The 18,672-nt window shown below is 46.8% G+C and overlaps 1 protein-coding gene across 8 annotated transcripts in view; it reads left to right on the forward strand.

Annotated features, from left to right (window-relative positions):
* Positions 1-17,098, forward strand: part of Rnf216 (ring finger protein 216) — a 163,258-nt gene extending 146,160 nt beyond the window's left edge. For 7 of the 8 annotated variants that reach the window (XM_063234046.1, XM_063234051.1, XM_063234053.1 and 4 more), the window contains 2 exons: positions 13,745-13,814; positions 14,506-17,098. In XM_063234046.1, coding sequence (XP_063090116.1) covers positions 13,745-13,814; positions 14,506-14,825 — 390 coding nt within the window. In that variant the 3' untranslated portion in view covers positions 14,826-17,098. The remainder of the gene's footprint in view (positions 1-13,744; positions 13,815-14,505) is intronic. The other variant, XM_063234047.1, reaches the window with a different exon arrangement.
* The last annotated feature ends 1,574 nt before the right edge of the window (positions 17,099-18,672 follow it).

Below are 18,672 nucleotides of genomic sequence, written 5' to 3' on the forward strand. Positions count from 1 at the left end.
CATAATCTGCTGGATCCAAGGCAGGGCGGCACATGGCAGAGGGGCAACTATGCATGACAGACAGAATGGTAGCAAAACAACGAGGGACCTTGGCAACGTCTTCCTGCACCCTTTATCTTGTCCAGGCTACTTAGGGCAGGTAGCACTGACACCCTTAACCCTAATGCCTTTGATCCTAGCACTGCACCATGAATCAATCTCAGCATCACACACCAGATGCACTCACCTTTGAAAAAGCCCCATCTGTGACTTCATGAGGCTTTAGGGAGACGTCTAGACATAAATCACAACACTTAGGCTGGGCTCAAACTCCTTCTGCCTCAACCTCCCGAGAAGCTAGGCTTACAGATCTGTGCCACCATACCTGGTTCCAGTCTTTCAAGATACTATCTCTGCGGACATCTTAGTTATTGACCAGTGTCCACTCCTTTCCAATCAGGCTTAGAAAGAAACCATTTGTGGATATCTTTAAAATTTTCACCAAGATGGGGCACCAGAAAGATAGCAGAGAAGGAAACCCACACAAGGTTAAACCCATCGGACAGCCCAGAAACCAGGGAGAGGCTCTGGGAGCCTGCTACACTTGGACCTGCAAACCTCCACCTGCTTGGGGGCTGAAGCAGCCACGAATGGAAGCCTAGGCTGGGCAGATTCCACTATTACTGAGATGAGAGTCCTGCAACCCTGCCTGGGGAGTCTGCAGGTCCACACTTCCCACCCAGGTCCCACTGTGCTCCTCCTCCCTGGATGAGCGTGAGCTGGTCTCTGTGCTTCTGAGCCTCAGTGTCCTCCTGAAGAATCCCTCCTTCCTCCCTCCCCCCCTGAGCTGGGCCACCATGTGGGCTGCACATGCGCAGCACGGCCTTCCAGAGCCGTGAGCATGACGGAAAGCAGAGTGGACACCAGCCAGGGAGACCCCAGCCCTCCCTCGCAGCTCTCTCTGGAGAAGAACAGGATTGGATTCTTTTTTTCTGTGTTTTGTTAAGCTTTCCAAGATCGCTTTAGTGATTATATTTTACATATTAGGAAGAAAAATATATATCTATGAATTTAACTATCCCTCAATCAAATATTTTTGGGGAAAAAATAGCACCTTTTTTTTTTTAGTCAATATAGAATTTACTTGGCATTTCACTTGATATTATACCTAATGCAGAGATGATTCAAAATGTACATGAGAGTGGGGCTGGCCATGCTTGTGATCCCAGGCAGAAGCAAGAGGATCATGAGTTCAAGTCCATTCTGGTCTATAAAGCTAGTTTGAGGTCAGCTCAGACAATATAATAGAATCCTATCTTCAAAAATAGATTAGATACATAGAACAGTCCTTGTTTAATGACCCCGTTTCATGACTTTTCAGACTTACCACCATCTGTTTTGTGGTACAATTCTGTACGTCTTGTTTATAGAGCCTCAGTGTCTTGTTTTAGTACCACCCAGCATGTTTACAGTACTGTACTTTTTGCTGACTATATAACACAATATTCTAGTTTTATGTTCTATTATACACTGCAGTACTACATGTTAAGAGTTATGCAAATACAAGACCAGGCATGGTGGCACACACCTGTAATCCCAGCACTTGGGAGGCTGAGGCAGGAGACTCGTTACGAGTTCAAGTCCAGCCTGAGGTACATAGCAAAACTCTGTCTCAAAAAAAAAAAAAAAGTTACTCAAATACAGTAAAAGCAAAATCAAGTTGAGTTTTCTGTGATGGTTTCTTTGTTCTGAATATGGTAATGTTTATACCAGATACAGTTTCTTGTTAAGCAACCGGTTTGTGTAATGACCTAGTCACAGGATTGTAGCTTGGTGGTTAAATGAGGAGTCTGTACACAGGAGGTAGCTGCAGGTGTAACTGCGATTGAAGATGTGCCTGACATGCACAAGGTCCTGGGTTCCACTTTCAAAAGTTCGAATAAACAAAGGATTCAGGAGGTCACACATAGCTTCTATGCAAAGCCTCACAATTTTTATGAGGGATTTAAGTGTCTGAAAATTTTGGTATCCACCTGGGGTCCTAAATCAGTCCCTCACAGATTACCGGGGCAACTGTAATGACATTTCTTAGTGTCTGTGAAGCTCAAATTCCTGGTTTCTGTGGCAGGACCCTCGTAACATTCAAGTAACTTGGCCTCAGGAGAAACACGCCAGGCAGAAAGCACTGGTTTCTGTCCTTGGGACAGGCGGAAATCCTCCTGGTTCACAGCAACAGTGGAGGGCCTTGACCTGCAGCTCAGGTTTCTGGTGTGTGGTGCTCCACCCCGCTACCCCACTCGGCAAGAGGATAACCCGTGCTGGCTGTTACCCAAAGGCCACACACCGGAAAGGGCAGCCAGAGGCACTGTGGATGACTGAGCCGAGCTCAGGAGAACCGTTTCCTGAAAGCGCCTTTCTCTGCTTTCCTGGCTGCACAGCTCCTTGGGCACAGTGTCTTGCCTTGATTAGCCCCGTTACTCCTTGCATCAGGGAAGGAGAACGGTGAGACAGCCCACTGGGTTTAAACCCAGCATGGCTCGGGGGCACTTTCACAAGCCAGGCAGACCCTGGAAACAGCCTCCTGACAAGGGATATGCAAGTCTCCCACCCCAGAAGCTCCAGCTTAGGAACTAGTGCTCCTTGTGCTTGAGAGCTCCGGCCTGAGCCTGGATTGCTGAGAGAAAACGTCATTGTGCCTCAGTGTTCCGCTTGGTCTTTGGGAGGTGTTGAGATCAGGGATGCCCACTGTGAGCTCTCAGGCTGCCCCTCCCAACAGAACTGTGAGCACAAACAGCCTGCAGAGTACATGGTGGGTGGACTGAGCCCTGAGCTCAGGGCTGCAGCCCCAGCTGTAGGTCTTCCCCTCACACCTGAGAGCTCATTGTGCAGAAGCCAGGACCACTTTAGGAAATGCAGTGCCTGAGTTTGGCACTCAGCCTGCAGTCAGTCAGGCAGCCCCAGCACCAAGGTTTCCTGTACGTGACTCAGCCAGGGACCAGGAGGACCTAGGATCCGCTCTGTCCAGCCCCTCTGCAATCCTCTTTCCTCCCATTGTTCTTCGCTTCCACAGCTGAGTATATCCGAGATCTGCACTGTTTGAGCTCTTTCCAGCTCGTTCCTTCCCTAGGTCTCCTGATGGAACTCTCCTCCAAAAGGGACTGTCTCACCTACCCCGGACTCCAGAAGCACTGTGGTAGACAGGCGTGGTGGCTCACACCTTAATCCCAGCACTTGGGAGGCTGAGGCAGGAGGATCATTGCAAGTTGAAGACCAGCCTGGGCTACAAAGTGAGCTCAAGGCCAGCCTGAACTGCACAATGAGACCTTGTCTCAAAAAGATTTAAAAAAAAAAAAAAAATCAAAAAGTAAAACAACTGAGGATATAGCTCTGAATGAAGGCTCTGACTTCAATCCTCAGTTCCACCAAAAATAAAAAGATAAACTCTGCCAGATTTTTCACCCCAGTACAATAGGGAGCCTCCCTGCAGGCAGGAAGGTCAGTTTTTTCTCTTTTTTAAAAACACTAATTCCTATTGAAGTTAGTAAGTACTGTGACCTGTGTTTCATTCCATTTGGAGATAGCTGAAATCTGAAACATCTGACCCAGTAACAGTTCACTCAGGATTTATGGTAAAATCATAATTGAACACCAGCTTCTTTGGGTGAAGGGCAGATGCCGAAGGCACTCCAGGCTCCCAAGACAGATTGGAGCCAGTGGTCTTGGGCCCACTCACCAAATCGGGAGAGTGATCAGAACAAAGGAGGACGAGGCAGGAAGGGCTGGGCTGTCCCTGCCTCAGGACCGAGTCCTCGCCGCAGGAAGCCATGTGGAGGAAGTCAGGTGGCCTAGACTTTCCCATCCGTGCAGGGAACCCCATTCATCCCTTACACCGCCTGTCCTGCCAACTTTGACACCAGAATCTGAGGGCCGGGGTGGCTGAGTGAGCAGGCCTCGCCGCAGGCCAGACCTGTGTAGGTGCCATGTACATAGGGTACAGCTGGAACCGTGGTCGCAACACAGGAAAATGGGTGCTGTACAGGCAGCGCTGTAGCTGCGTTCCCTGCCACATGCAGCACCTGGCATGGTGCCTGGTGTGCCTGGATGGAGGGGTGCGGGTACCCCCAGCCTCCAAGTCACAGTCTTGAGGACACAGGAGCTTGTGCAGTCCACCAGAATGGTACCGTGGAGTAGATGTGCATTTGTCCGAGGCCACTATCACCTGGCCCTAACTTTGAGCCATGTTCTCTGTGACCTCAGTTCTGTGCTATAAAGGAAGTTGGCCTGGATGAGTTCTAAGGTGCTTTTTAAGCCACAGAGACTTCAGTGTAGCTGCAGGACTAGAGATCCGCATGAGGTGTGGGAGTGTGGTACTCACAGTAAATGAACAGAGTCAGAAAATGTACCCTCCTTGAGCCAGGAAGAACCACTGAGACAGACACACTGGGGGCATCTTGCAGTGTGCACCCTTTTTTTCTTTTTGGATTTTTTTTTCAAGCTGAATTTATTTATTTTTTATTTTAAAGAGAGTAAAATTAAACATAACAAAACAGATCATAAAAAAAAAACAATTTAAGAAACACAGATTTCAAAGCAAGACCACTGGAGATCTTCACTATCCTATTGTGTCTTGTTTTCTTCCAAATGGTTGCCCATATCTTCACACACACAATGAATTCGTGCCAAACAAAATAGTATAGAACTGATCAGAACAGGATGATGAAGGCATTTTAGGTCTTCAAGATCAGACAATAGGGGAGTCAGCAATGGCTGTCATAGTGTCTCTCATTTTCTTCAAAATAGCTGTCCATATCTTCACATATGTTGAAATTAAACAAAAGAAAACAGACTAACATCAGTCTGGACAGAGAATAATAATATTGCTAGATTTTATATTATGATGCTACGGAATTAGCACTGGGTATCTTAGTGTCTCTCTTCAGAGTATCTGTTCATTACATCATGCATTATAATATCTATTCTTGTAAACTGTTTAGAAGTTCTACACATGCGTGAATCTCTACGTATCCTTTTTGTATTAGAGGGGAAAACAAATCAAAATAAGATAACAAAACAAATTCCTAGAAAAACATGAAAAAGACATAAAATCACATACTAGGTGATCTACAGTAGGTACTGTGATGTCTCTTGTTATTTTCAATAGAATTGTCTAATCATCAGGCATAGTATAATTGAACATAGCAGTAATAGCAATTTTTTTTTTTTTATCGGTGCCGGGGATCAAACTCATGACCGCCTACTTGCAAGGCAGGTGCTTATGCTGCTGAGCTAAATCCCCAGCCCCTAGTACATAGCAATATTAATAAAAACAAAACGTTAGAGACATTACAGGACTTCAAAAGCAGTTAATAATCAAACCAGAATGGGTATCTTATTGCATCTTGTTATCTTCAGACTAGTTGCCTATCCTCTTAGACTTGATACCATCAAGCATACCAAATTCAGATAAAATCAATCAAGACAAAACAGTGATCTAGGGACTGGAGATTTAGCTCAGTGGCATAAGCGCCTGCCTTGCAAGCAGGCAGTCATGAGTTCAATCCCCGGTACCGATAAAAATGAAAAAGACAAAAAAAAAAAAAAACAATGATCTAACAAACCAGATTCAAATAAGATCAGTCATAGTAAGACAGCATAAGTAATACAGGGCTTCAGGTTAAGTTAATAGGAAATTAAGGATAGTTACTGTAGTATATCCTGCTATTTGTGGGATAGCTGTCTGTGCCCTCAAATCTAGTACGAGTAGACAGACTGAAACAGAATAAAATCAAACTAAACAGAATAAGACTAATGTGGCTTTTAAATCCTAATACACTATTCACAATATCCTCTGCCTTCCCTTTTTAGACAATTCCTCCCCTTTACCTTTCTCAGGGTGCTTTGTACATTTTGGGTTCCACTCGCTCTTTTAGTTTTTAGATTAGGGGAGCAACCTGTTATCTGCCTAAGTGGTGCTGAACCTTTTTACCCCTGAGCTTGATCTTGAGCTGTATTCTTTACTTACTAAATCCTCAGTGTTCTCCTGCCTTTTAGCTGAGTAGTTCTCCACTGCACAAAAGTGTCATGACATTCCAATCTTATCTGCAGCTGCTGGATGAGCTGTCCCTATTCCTCTCTGGTTCCCTGTCACATAGAGCATAGTTTTCTCATTTTTGACTTTTGGTTCATAAACCCTCTTTCAGGTTGAGTATATTTCCTATTCAGAGCATCTGGATGGACCCTATCTTGGGATCTACTCTCCCTGTGTTTCTTTTTGTTAGTGTATCAAGGCCGTCTGTGTTAGAAATTATAGCCAGCCTCCTCTGCCTCATCTCTGCTATGCTGTTTTTCTGCTGTTGATTGTCTACTTCTCTCCTTCATTCCACTGTCTGTCCCATTCATTGAGGCCTCTCTGCCACTGTTGCTGGAATCCTGGTAATTTTTTTCTCTCTCTCAAGAATGCCCTTCAGTGTTTTTTGTAAGGTTGGATTGGTGGTCATGAACTCCCCCACTTTCTCTTTGTCATGGAAACGTCTTATTTCTCCATTAATTTTAAGAGACAGTTTTTCAGGGTACATCAATCTGGGTTGGAGGTTATTTTCTTTCAGGGCTTGGAATACTTTACTCCAAGCTCTTTTTGATTCGATGGTTTGTGTCGAGAAATCTGTCGTGATTTTGATGGTTTTTCCTTTATAGGTGATCTGTTCCTTTTCTCTGACTGCTTTTAATATTCTGTTCTTGTGATGAATTTCTGGGGTCTTGATTATTATATGTCTGGGTGTATTCTGTTTTGGTTGTAGCTGGCTGAAGTTCTGTATGCTTCATTTATCTGAATATCTTTTCCTATGCTTCAGAAGTTTTCCTTAATTATTTCTGTGAATAGCCTTTGTATTTCATTTGTGTTTACTCCTGCTTCTTCGCTTACGTTTTTTATTCTTAAATTATAGATCCTCTTGTTATGTTCTAGCCTTTGTATTGTTACTTCCTGGTTCCTTGGGGTTTTTTGGTTTTTTGGGGTTTTTTTTCTTTTTCACTTTTATCAGTTCCAGGGATCAAACTCATGACTGCACACTTGCAAGGCAGGCACTGCTTATGCCACTGAGCTAAATCCCCAGCTCTCTTTCCTTGTTATTTTTAAGAGATCTTTCTTTTCATGGTCACACATTTCAAACCTATCTTCAAATTTTGAAAGTCTAACTTTAGTTTCTGTCAAGGAATTGTGTCAGCTTTCAATGGAGTGTTTAATTTCCTGGTAATCTCTTTGGATCTGTTTCAGGTATTCTAGATTCTGTTTATATTCTTCATCAAAAGTTTCTCTCCTTTTTCTGGGTTCCTCCATTCTTCCATCTGTGTCTTCTTAAGAGGTGCTTAGCATTTCTTTTATTAATCTTTTTATATCTTGCCTCACTTGGATTAGCATTTCAATTTTAAGTTCATCTATGAGGTCACGAAGGTATTTCTTTATGTCTGCTGATGCTGTGGCCAGTATTGCATGTGTGCTGCCCTCAATCTCTTCTGTACTCACCTCTCCTGGACCCAAATTCCCTGGGTCAGTGGCTGGAGGCTTTTTCTTGTTTCTTTCTCTTGTCATGTTTGTTTCTTCTGGTTTCTTTCAGACAGGTGTATGGTGGGGGTCTCAGGCCCTTTCAGTATTGCTTATGGTTTTTCTGAAGCGGGCTTCAAAATGCAAAGGTTTGCCTACTCCTGATTGAGACATTTTGTAGAACTTACTTTGATTTTCACATGGAGACCTTCAGACTGTGTCCCCCAAGGCCTGTGGAGTTGCTGGGCCCCTTCGTGTTGATTCGTGGGGTAATTTGTGAGGTAATACAGTGTTCAGAGAGGCCAGATGGCCACATCTTGAAGGTTTGATGGAGAGTTTTTGTGCATTAGTGGGAGATGGGCGTGATGCCCACCGGACTACGACAGGCATGAGCAGTTTGCCATTTCTCAAATGCATGATGGGAATTCCCCTTTAGTACCTTCCCTTTCCCCTGAGCTTTGTCACAGCACCTGCTAGAAGGTGCTGGAAGGACCTGAGTGTCTGACAGGAGTTTCCAGATGTCAGTTAGGAGGAAGTTTGTGAGACCGTGTAGGCCACACTCACCACTTGGCAGCGGAGCCTTGGGGACATATGAGCATTGAGTGGGATCGCCTTTTGCCACTGACCCATGCCACAAAAAGCTCACTCACTTCCTCATTTCTTTTTCTTTTTTTTTATATGAACACTTGCATTTTGACAATTTGTAGTACAAAACATAGAACTCTCAAAGTTGGCACAGAAGTAGTTATCTCACCACATACTAAAGGCTATTCCCACAAACCAGTTGCTCTTTAAGACACTTGTGGTATAACTCCCTGTAAACTTGAAATTAAGATGATTTTCATAAAAAAGTTGGGTTTTTTGTTGGGGGGGGGGGATTGTACCAGGCGTTGAACTCAGAACCTTGTACTCCCCAGGCAGGCACTTTTGCTGCTGAGCTATATCCCCAGCCCTGGTTTTTCTTCTTAAATCAACTTCTTGTTGTCGTTGTATTTTGTTCTTGAGATAGAGCCTCACTGTGTAGTTCAAGATGGCCTGGGACTGACTTCGTTCCTCCCGTCTTGGCCTTCCCAGTGCTGGTAGTATAGGTGTGCACGACTGTGCCCAGTTTAAGTCACCTTGGAGTGACCTTGTTTTCAGGAGGAAACGGCCTCTGCGTGCAGTTTTGTGAGAAGGCTCTGCCCCGGCCCCCCCAGTGGCTGCGCTCACTTACGTTCCCACCGCAGTGGAGAGGCAGCCTGTCCCATCCTCGTCGGCACTTGCTGTTTTTGTGCTCTTGGTGAGGGCCATCCTGGTGGGACTGGGTGAAATGGAATCGGAGGCTTGTTTTGTACATCCTTAATGGTTAAATGAAAAATGACATTTTTATAAACGTACTTGGCCACGTGGGCTTCTTTTGAGAAGAATCTATTCAAATCACTTACCCACTTATTGACTGGGGAGTGTGTGTGTGCTTGATGAATTCTGCATTAATGTTCTGAGAGTAGTTGGCAAAGATTTCCCCTACTCTTAGAGCATCTCTTCACTGTGCCAGCCGTTTCTCCTGCTGTGTAGAAGCTTCGTAATTAGATGTGGTCCTTCCTGTTGATTCTTGTTATTATCTCTGTGCTGTTAGAATCCTTTCTTTCTTTCTTTTTTTTGGTACCAGGGATCGAACTCATGACCTTGGGCCTGCCAGGCAGACGCTTATGCCACTGAGCTAAATCCCTGACTGTTAAATTTCTTTTCAGGAAATCTTTCCTGGTGTCTGTGGCTTCAGGTGTTTCCCCTGAGTTTTCTTTTAGCAGCTTCAAAGTTTCTTTCTTTTTTTTTTTTTTTTTTTGTCTTTTTCATTTTTTATCGGTACCAGGGATTGAACTCACGACTGCCTGCTTGAAGGCAGGCGCTTATGCCGCTGAGCTAAATCCCCAGCCCCTCTTCAAAGTTTCAAGGCTTATATTATTCCTAGATCTTTGATTCATTCTGAATTGATTTTTTATCTGAATTGATTTTTATGCAGGATAAGAGATAGGGATTTAGTTTAAATCTTCTACATGCGCCTATCCAGTTTTCCCAGCACTATTTTTGTAAGGTCCCTCCCGCCTTTTTTTATTTTCTTCACAGCCAAGGGTTTATTTACTTTACAAAAAAATAATAAAAATTTTTAAAACTTTTTATTGCATTGGAAATTGAACCCAAGGCCTTTCCACTGAAGTGCATCGCCAGCCCTTTATTTTATTTTATTTTACTTTAATTTTTTAATGTTTTTTAACACCAACTACATTTTATTAGACCAGAAGAAAGTTATGAATTATCCTCATATCTTTCCTTAAGAAATTAGAAATAAAAGACAAAACCAAAAACAAATAGAAGAAAATAGTAAAGATCAGAAAACACAATCCCTTATCAGAATGCCAATATCATTTTTCATGAAGATTAACATTTTGATTCTTAACATTTCTGTAGAAATACAAAAGACTTACAACAGTCTAAACAACTTTGATAAAGGAACAAAATTAGAGCTCCAACCCTCCCTATTCCCAAGACTTAGCACAAAGTTACACCAATCATGATGAAACAGCATTGATATCAAGATAGAAAATCACCAAAGTACCAATATGAAGTCCCAAAATAGATACCCACATAACAGACAATTGATTTCTGGCAAAGATGCAAAAGCAGTTAAGTGGAGGAAGGATTATACCTTAAGTAAATATACTGGACAACTGGCTCTCGACATGCAAAAAACACAGACCTCACAGCACGTCAGAAATTTCTTAAGACATCCACAAGTCAGCTCAAAATGGCTCACAGTGGGTTACTTAAAGTGAAGACAGGTGTGACCTGAGCTGTTGCTTTGGCTGAGGTCAGTCTCCCTGGAACAAAAAAGACTGGGACATCATGTCGAAGGGAAGGCAGAACCTGTAGAGGTGTTCAGTGAAGGGAGGCATTGAGTTTACGTCTGAGCAGCCCTGTGGATGGCAAAGGAGGCCATTATGCGCTTTTTTTCTATCTTAACTTTTTTATATACATATGCATACACATATAATTGTTTTTTCTTTCAGCTTGTCATACTAATGAAGCCATACAAGGTTAACACACACATGTCTTATTTATTTCTCTAATAAATATGTTCTCAAGGCACATTCATTTACCTGTAAAGTATCTAGTTTTAATCATTCTTTATGGCTGAGTGGTATCCCATTGTATAGATATACCACATCTTTTTTATCCATTCTGAAGTCAATGGGTATTTAGGTTGTTTCCAAGATCTGGCTATTATAAACTATGCTGCTGTGAACATGGGTGCACATATGTCACTGTGGTATAATGCTTTTAATTCTTTTAGGAAGATACCCAGAAGGGGAATAGCTGGGTCGAACTGGACCTCCCATCCTAGTTTTTTGAGAAATCTCCACACTGATATCTACAGTGGTTGTACCAGTTGCATTCCCACCAGCAGTGGAGAAGGGCTCCTTTTTCCCCACAGCCTCTCCAGCATTTGTTATTGGTTGATTTTCTTGATAGTAGCCATTCTTTTTGAGGTGAGGTGAAATCTCAATGTTTTAATTTGCATCTCTCGAATGACTGATGCTTTTGAACATTTTTTCACGTATTTATTTGCAGTTTGTACTTCATCTGAAAAGTGTGTTCATTTCAGATGCCCATTTTTGGGTTGAGTCTTTAAATCTAGGAGAATTGATTTTTTTTTTTTTTTTTTTTTTTTTTTTAGTTCTTTATATGTTTTCAATAGTAATCCTTTACCTGAGGAACAGCTGGCAAACATTTTCTTCCACATTGTGAGTTGTCTCTTCACTCTGTTGGTGGTTTCTCTTGCTGTACAAAAACTTTTCAGTAAGATGAGATCCCATCATTGATTCTGTGTGATAAGTCCTGTGCAATTTGGATTTTATTCAAAGCCTTTGCCTACTCCAACGTCTTCAAGAGCTTCACCTACTCTATCTTCCAGCAGATTTAATGTTTCTGTTTTTTTGTTTTGGTTTTTTGTTGTTTTTTTTTTTTTTTTTTTTTTTTTGAGACAGGGTCTTGCTATGCAGTTCAGGCTGGCCTTGAGCTAACTTTGTAGCCTAGGCTGGTCTCAAACTCGCAACGATCCTCCTGCCTCAGCCTCCCGAGTGTTGGGATTACAGGTGTAAATTCTGTTTTAATATTAAGATCGTTAATCCATTCTGATTTTAGCTTAGTACATTGTGAAAGATAATGAGTCCAGTTTTAATCTTCAGCATGTGTAGAGCCAGTTTTTCTGACACCATTTATTAAGGAAGCTATCTTTCGGGGCTGGGGATTTAGGTCAGCGGCATAAACACCTGCTTTTAAAAAAAAAGCTATCTTTCTTCCAATGAATTGTGTTTGGCACATTTGTCAAAGATAAGGTAACTTAGTACAGCTACAGTTGTTTCTGCATCTTCGAATCTGTTCCATTAATCTTCAGGTCTGTTTTTTGTTTGTTTGTTTGCCAGTACCACATTATTTTGGGTTTTTTTGTGAGTGTGTGTTTGGGGTTTTTTTTTAACCACACTTTTTAACACAGTAGATTTATAGTATAATTTCTTTTTTTTCTTTTTTCTTTTTTTTTTTTTTTTTCCTTTTTATTGGTACCAGGGATCGAACTGATTCCAGGAGAATTTTAGGATTGTTTTCTATAGTTGTGTAAGATATGCTATTGGAATTTTGATTGGGATTACACTGAACCTGTATAATAATTTTGGAAGTATGGTTATTTTCACTATATTGGTTCTTCCTAACCAAGACCACAAGATATCTTTCCATTTTCTAATAGCCTCTTATCTCCTCAATCTCCTTTTTCAGAGTCCTAGTTTTCAATGTAGAGGTCTTTTACAACTTCATTAGATTGACTCCTAGGTATTTTTTTTTTTTTTTTTTTTTTGGATACTATTGTAAAAGATATTGTTTCCCTGGTTTCTCTCTCAGTGAGTTTGAAAAACCATTTTTAAAAAGGCTGTCTTTTCAATTTCTTTCTTTTGGGGGGAGTCTTTTGTCAGTAATGAGGTGGCTGCAGTTGTGTACGTGTAGTCCTGTGTCCACTAACCCATTGTCCATCTTTTGGACCATTGCCGTGCTGATTTTGTTAATACAGCTTTGTAGTGTAATTCAAAACTGGGTATTGTTCTTTCTGTGTTCTGGTTTTTGAGAAAGGATTTTGCCATGTAGTGCAGACTGGCTTTTTATAGCCCAGGCTGGCCTCAGACTCACAGCGATCCTCATGCCTCAGCCTTCCAGGTGCCAGGATTATATGTTATCGGGATTTTGATGTGGATTGCGCTGACTCTGTGACTTGGTGGTATGACCATTTTAACAACCTTTATTCTGCTACTCCATGAACATGGGAAATCTTTGCATCTTCTCATCCTTTCTTCAGTTTCTTTCTTTAGATTTCTGTAAATGTCATGGCTACCATCCTCACTATGGCTAAGTTGATTCTTGATTTTTTTTTTTTTTTTTAGACTGTTGTGCATGGAACTGTACTCCTGATTTTTTTGTTGTTGTTGTTGTTGTCTTTTTCCTTCTTATCAGTACCGGGGATCGAACTCACGACTGCCTGCTTGCAGGGCAGGCGCTTATGCCGCTGAGCTAAATCTCCAGCCCCCTGTACTCCTGATTTTTCTCTCAGTCACCCACTTGTCCAGCTCTGTCTTGAGCTTCCCCAGAGGCCATGTACACACTGACATACACTTAGGGTGCCTCTCTGGTTCTTGTCCCAGGCAGGGACCCAATTTGCATTGCACTTATCACTTTGAGTCTAAATATTGCTTATGGGAAAGGGACACAGCAAGATCTGTAGTGGGACTGTTTTCATACTGAGGCACTGTCCCTGCCATCCACGCCAGCCTGAGCTCCTGCTATGCCCCTACCACCCAGAGGTCAGCTAGGCCCTTGGGCCAGCTTAGGGCTGTGCAGGTCCTGACAGAGGGGCTCACCTCTGCACAGGGGCTTCTGGGCACAGAGTTTGCAGGAGGGGTTCTGAAGCCACAGACCCCACCCAGCCAGACCACTCAGAAGCTCCTATTGTGGGCTCTCTGCCTGCCACACAGCCAGCCTAGGGAACTGGCTAGGCCCACCGAGCCTGTCCCACAGGCGGCTCCTGTGGACAGGACACTGCATCTGGGCAGGGAAGCGGATTTGTGAGGAAGTGGGCAGGAGCAGTGCTCAGCTGGGACCTCAAGCTTCAGGGTGCGGGTTCACCCTTGTGTTCTTTTACTCTAGGAAGATGACGAGAAGCTGATTGAGGAAATCCAGAAGGAGGCCGAGGAGGAGCAGAAGAGGAAGAATGGAGGCAAGTGCTGTCCCCTCCACAGCCGATGGCCTGCGCAGGCCAGAGCAGAGGACCTGGGGCTGGGGTGGGCCCTTAGATCGCCATTCAGCCAGGGAGGCTGTTGAGGCCTGGTACAGTTTGGGCACCATGTGAGGTGGGGGGATCATGAGGATGGGTTTGAGCTCAGGAAGCAAATGAAAGCCAAACCTGACGAGATGGGACCCACCAGCCCTGTGCTGAGGTGGAAGAGGATGAGCTAGTGCCTCTGAAAGTGGTCCCCTCAGGCTCTGGCTAAGAGACTCACGTGGAAATCAGCATATGAACTGGATAGGTGTGCCAGCCTCTGGGGGCCATCATGGAGTGTGGCAGTCTGTGCTTTGCTTTTTTCCTTCCTTTTTTTTTGGAAGACAGGGTTACACTATGCAGTTCAGGCTGACCTTGAACTCACTTTGAGCCCCAGGCTGGCCTTGCTCTCACAGAATCCTCCTGCCTCAGCCTTCTGAGTACTGGAATTACAGGCATGCACCACCATGCCCAGCTGTGCCTTGCTTCTTACAGTGACATTTGGGTGGGGGTGTTTCTCGTTGACACATCAGTCACTACTGTAGTGCCCATCCAGAGCCCTGAGGTCCAAGGCTGAGTCTGGCCAGCATGTGTGGGCCTGTCCCCCACCCCATCCTCAGTACTCAACTAAATCATGCCCTCCTTGCAGAGAACACCTTCAAGCGCATTGGGCCCCCACTGGAGAAAGCCCCCGAGAAGGTGCAGAGGATGGAAAGTCTGCCCCGGCCCATCCCGCAGAACCTGCCGCCACCACAGATGCCACCCTACGCCTTTGTGCACCCGCCCTTTCCCCTGCCTCCCGTGCGGCCTGTGTTCAACAACTTCGCGCTCAACATGGGCCCCGTGCCTGCGCCCTACGTGCCCCCTCTCCCCAACATGCGCATCAACTACGACTTCAGAGCTGTGCATGTGCCTCTGGAGCACAACCTGCCCATGCACTTCGGCCCCCAGCCGCGGCACCGCTTCTGACAGCTGGTGCCCTGGGATCAAAGGGTAAAGACCCCCACGTAGACCCAGCTCTGTGCTGAACTTGGCAGCTTGGGGGTGGGGATCCTTCCACACGGTCCCAGAAGGGGCCACTGCTCCTCTGAGGCTGGTGGCTTTTAGGAGGCGGTCTGACTCTCACTGGGCTGACATAAGGGCAACAAAACACTCTTCACTGGTTCTGCCACCTTGGCAGCCAGCAGTAGCCCTGGCCATGCAGAGGCCCTATGTCTGCTGTCTCCAGCCCCTGCAAAAAAGGCAGAGGAAGTCATCTGGCCCATCCCCCCAGACAGCAGAACCACAGGCCTGTCCACAGCACAGCAAGGTCCCTGTGGAGACAATGCAGCAAATAGCAGTTTGCAGGGAGCTGGAGATCTGAACAGGGAGTACGGCGGGAGCTGCCCTGGTACTCCCACTGTGCACGCGCAGCCTCAGGTCAGGGGTCCGGTGCGCTACTATTTCTCATTCATCTTCTCCCAGAGCTGAGCTCTAGGTGCTGGGCAGCTGTGGGCATTTCTCTTGAGCCCAGAGTCCGCACCTAAGGGCTTCCTCACCTAGCAGGTGAGGGGTGGCAGAGCCATGTGCACGGACGGACCTAGGGCGCGTGGGGCAGGGTGCAGTGCTTGGCCCTCAGAAGCCCAGACCCCACTGCCACTGTGGCGCCCACTCAGGTGAGACAGCGCAGAGAACCAGTCTGTTGTTCAGGTTTTATTGGGTTTGAGGGAGAAGGCGTTTTTGGTTTTTTGAGACAGGGTCTCACTATGTAGTGCAGGCTGGCCTTCAACTATGTAGCGCAGGCTGGCCTCAGACGCTTCTCCTGCCTCAGCCTCCCGAGTGCTGGGATTATAGCACCTGGCTTGTTTAATTGTTGATCTGAAGTTTTTCCTCCTGTTCACACACTTTGAGCTTTAGCCTGTGAGAGCTTCTTCCCTCATCTCTGCAGGGTTATGTGAAGGTGTCACCCACACAAGGCAGCAGCTGAGGGCTGGACGACCCAGACACTGAGACCAAATGAGAGATCTACTCTGGCGGCCACATGGGCCTCCCCCACAGCAGCGGACCACGGCTGTTGCTTCCCTGCCTCCTGTGTGCTCCCCCATAGTTAGCGGTGGAGACGGAGGCCAGGTCCTGACAGGGGTGAGTGCAGCTGTGCCTCCTGAGGCTGGAGGAGTCAGTCCTGGGCCTGCATGGAGGGCCCTGCTGTGGGCCAGCGCCTGTGGCTGCTGCCCAGAGCGGTCCTCGCCCCTGGGAAGCTTGGCTTCAGCTGCTCAGTGGACAGCGAACATGCCTGGTACTTTTTTTTATCGCACAGTGAACATCCTAGTCCTTGTCCTCTGGCCGTGGGGTTCTGGGAGATGCCCAGGGTGGGTGGCATCTACACTTGTTTCTTGGATGTGTGTCAGACTATAGGATAAAGACCCAGACGTGTTCCTCCTGCCTCGGCTCAGGGTGAAGGCTTTGAGGCAGGCAGGTACCCTCCGCAGCGCTGCGCTCAAGGCCAGAATGACAGTGCCTTGGAAAGGTGGGCTGCACCCCGAGTGACAGGACCCTCCAAGTACCCTCAATGCAAACCGTGTTCTCCACTTTTCCCCTGGGAGAGAGAGGGCAGTAGTCAGCCCTGCAGGTGGGGAGGTAACCCCAAGCGCCAGTAGCCACCCTGCTGGGCTGGGGTCCCAGCTCTGCCCTGTTCCCCTCAGGTGGCTCTGTCCAGGGCTGAGGCAGGATCCTTGGGCCGGGGTTAACAGTGACGTTCCTTCCAGCTGAGGCCATGCCCATGGAGATGTCTCTCCAGATGACCACCCCGGCTCCTCTCTCCTCCCCCTCCAAAGGCACCTGGCCCCGCACTGTAGCCTGTGGCTGCAAGCCGGCAGGAGCCTGCTGTCCCTCCTGGTACCTTAATGTCCCGGCAGTGCTAGGAGATGCCTGCACTGGAGCCCAGTAAAACCCGGGAGCACCATTGCAGCTGGCGCCTAACCTCTGGTCTGGGGCCAGAGGCTGCCCAGCCACTGCCCCAATTTATTTGCCTTAAAACTGGAGAAGAATCTAGTATTTGCACTTAGCAAAAGATTTAAATCTGAAGGAAAGTATGCATGACCTGTCACTTTGTATTAAAACAGCAAAAAATAAAAAGGGTTAAGTAGTTTATTAAATGTTTTTCCTTTTGGTAGTAAAAATAAAGTAACTGTTTAAACTGCTGTGTGTAAAAAGCCTGTATCATATGTAACTTGAACTTTTGTAAATAAATATTTGTGCATTCAGCTTCCTGGATTCCTTTCTCCACACACACGGAATCATGCAGGTCCCCAGGAATGGCTGGGTCTCCCGGAGGAAGGACAAGGGACCTCCCAGGCGGAGCAGCAGGGGTGAGTCTCCCTCCTGTCCTGCCACAGAGCTCGGAGCCCCCGAGGCACTGCTACTCCAAAAGGTTTCCGGTCCAGTCTGCCAGAGTCCCCACCCTCCCTGGCAGCCCAGCTTCTGCCCCAGAGCCTGGGGCCGTCTGCACTGCCAGCACCTCTGGCTACAGTCAGGCCAAGCAGGCCCTAGCCCTGAGACCTGTTGGGGGAAGCTGGGACCCCAAACACAGCTACACAGCACGGATCAAACTCACTACCTTGTGCTTTCCAGGCAGCCACTTACGCTGGCTGAGCTAAATCCCCAGCCATTGGGCCCTTTTTTTAAACTTATTTTGAGGCTTTGAAACAGTTTCAAACTCACAGCTATCCTCCTGCCTCAGCCTCATGAATGCTGGAATCACAGTGTGCACCACCATGCCCAGCTATGCCATGCCGATGGTGCATCTGATGGAAAATGCGCAACAGAAGTTTCAAGACACCCATTCCTAGCATCTGTACAGACCAAGGCACACACTTGGTTGATTTGGGGGGCACTCACTGTGTAATGCTGGCTGCCCTTGACTTCAGTATGTGGCCCAGGCTAAGGAACTCACAGCAGTCCTCCTGCGCACCGTCCCCAGTGCTGGGGTTACAGGCGTGCGCCCCCACTCGTTGCTCCTGCTCCTTGCATTTGTTCTGCTAGTCCCCTGCTCCTCCCCTTCTGGGGTGCTCAGTGTGGCCTTGCCCGAGGCTGCTCATCTCCCTATGGGGGAGGCCTTGGTGCTACCTGAAAGCCTTCAGGCCCTTCATGTGACGGGTGGTGCTGGAATGTCTCAGATGGTACGTCCCCGGAGGTGGGGCAGAGTCGGTATGTGCTATGTGCCAGGTGTTGGTGGCGCTGCCTGCCAGTACCATCTTAGTGGGAGCCCAGTCGCTGCACAGCGATCTGCGAAGTCTGGGTGTGCTGAGCCCACCGCGCCCAGCCTCATCCAAGCTGCGCCGTGTCTGCTCTGCTCCTGTGACATCCACTCTTGGCACGCGTCTTCGTCAGGAGCCCCTATGGCTTCTGTTGTGATGCTGTCCCCGCAGAGCAGAGCCACTCTGACCTACCTTCCCCACCCGCCCCCGCTCACACAGGCTGAGGCTGCTGTGTGCACCGCTGCTGCCCCTGGGTCCCTCTGTGCCTTGTCCTGGGTCAGCGTTTAGCACCCCCTGGCCTCCTTGGCCCAGGACTAATGGCAGAAAGGAGCTCAGGGCGAGCATGGGCTTTGGGTCAAGTTCTCCCCCACCTGCCTGGCCGCTCTACCCATCAGTAAGTGCAGGTGACCTAGGCTGTCCTGCAAGTCCCTGGCTTGGAGTCCCCACTCAGCCTCCAGGGAGCCATGTGGCCTTGGTTGAGGCCCTCAGGTGTGTCACCAGTCAGTGAAGTGTGACAGGACAACACCCTCTCGTAGGACAGTGAGCACTGGCGCCTGCAGACCGGACAAGCACAGGCGAAC

Source organism: Cavia porcellus, unplaced genomic scaffold, assembly GCF_034190915.1.
Source record: "Cavia porcellus strain 051 isolate PalLab524CR breed Dunkin Hartley unplaced genomic scaffold, mCavPor4.1 scaffold_23, whole genome shotgun sequence".
Lineage (NCBI taxonomy): Eukaryota > Metazoa > Chordata > Mammalia > Rodentia > Caviidae > Cavia > Cavia porcellus.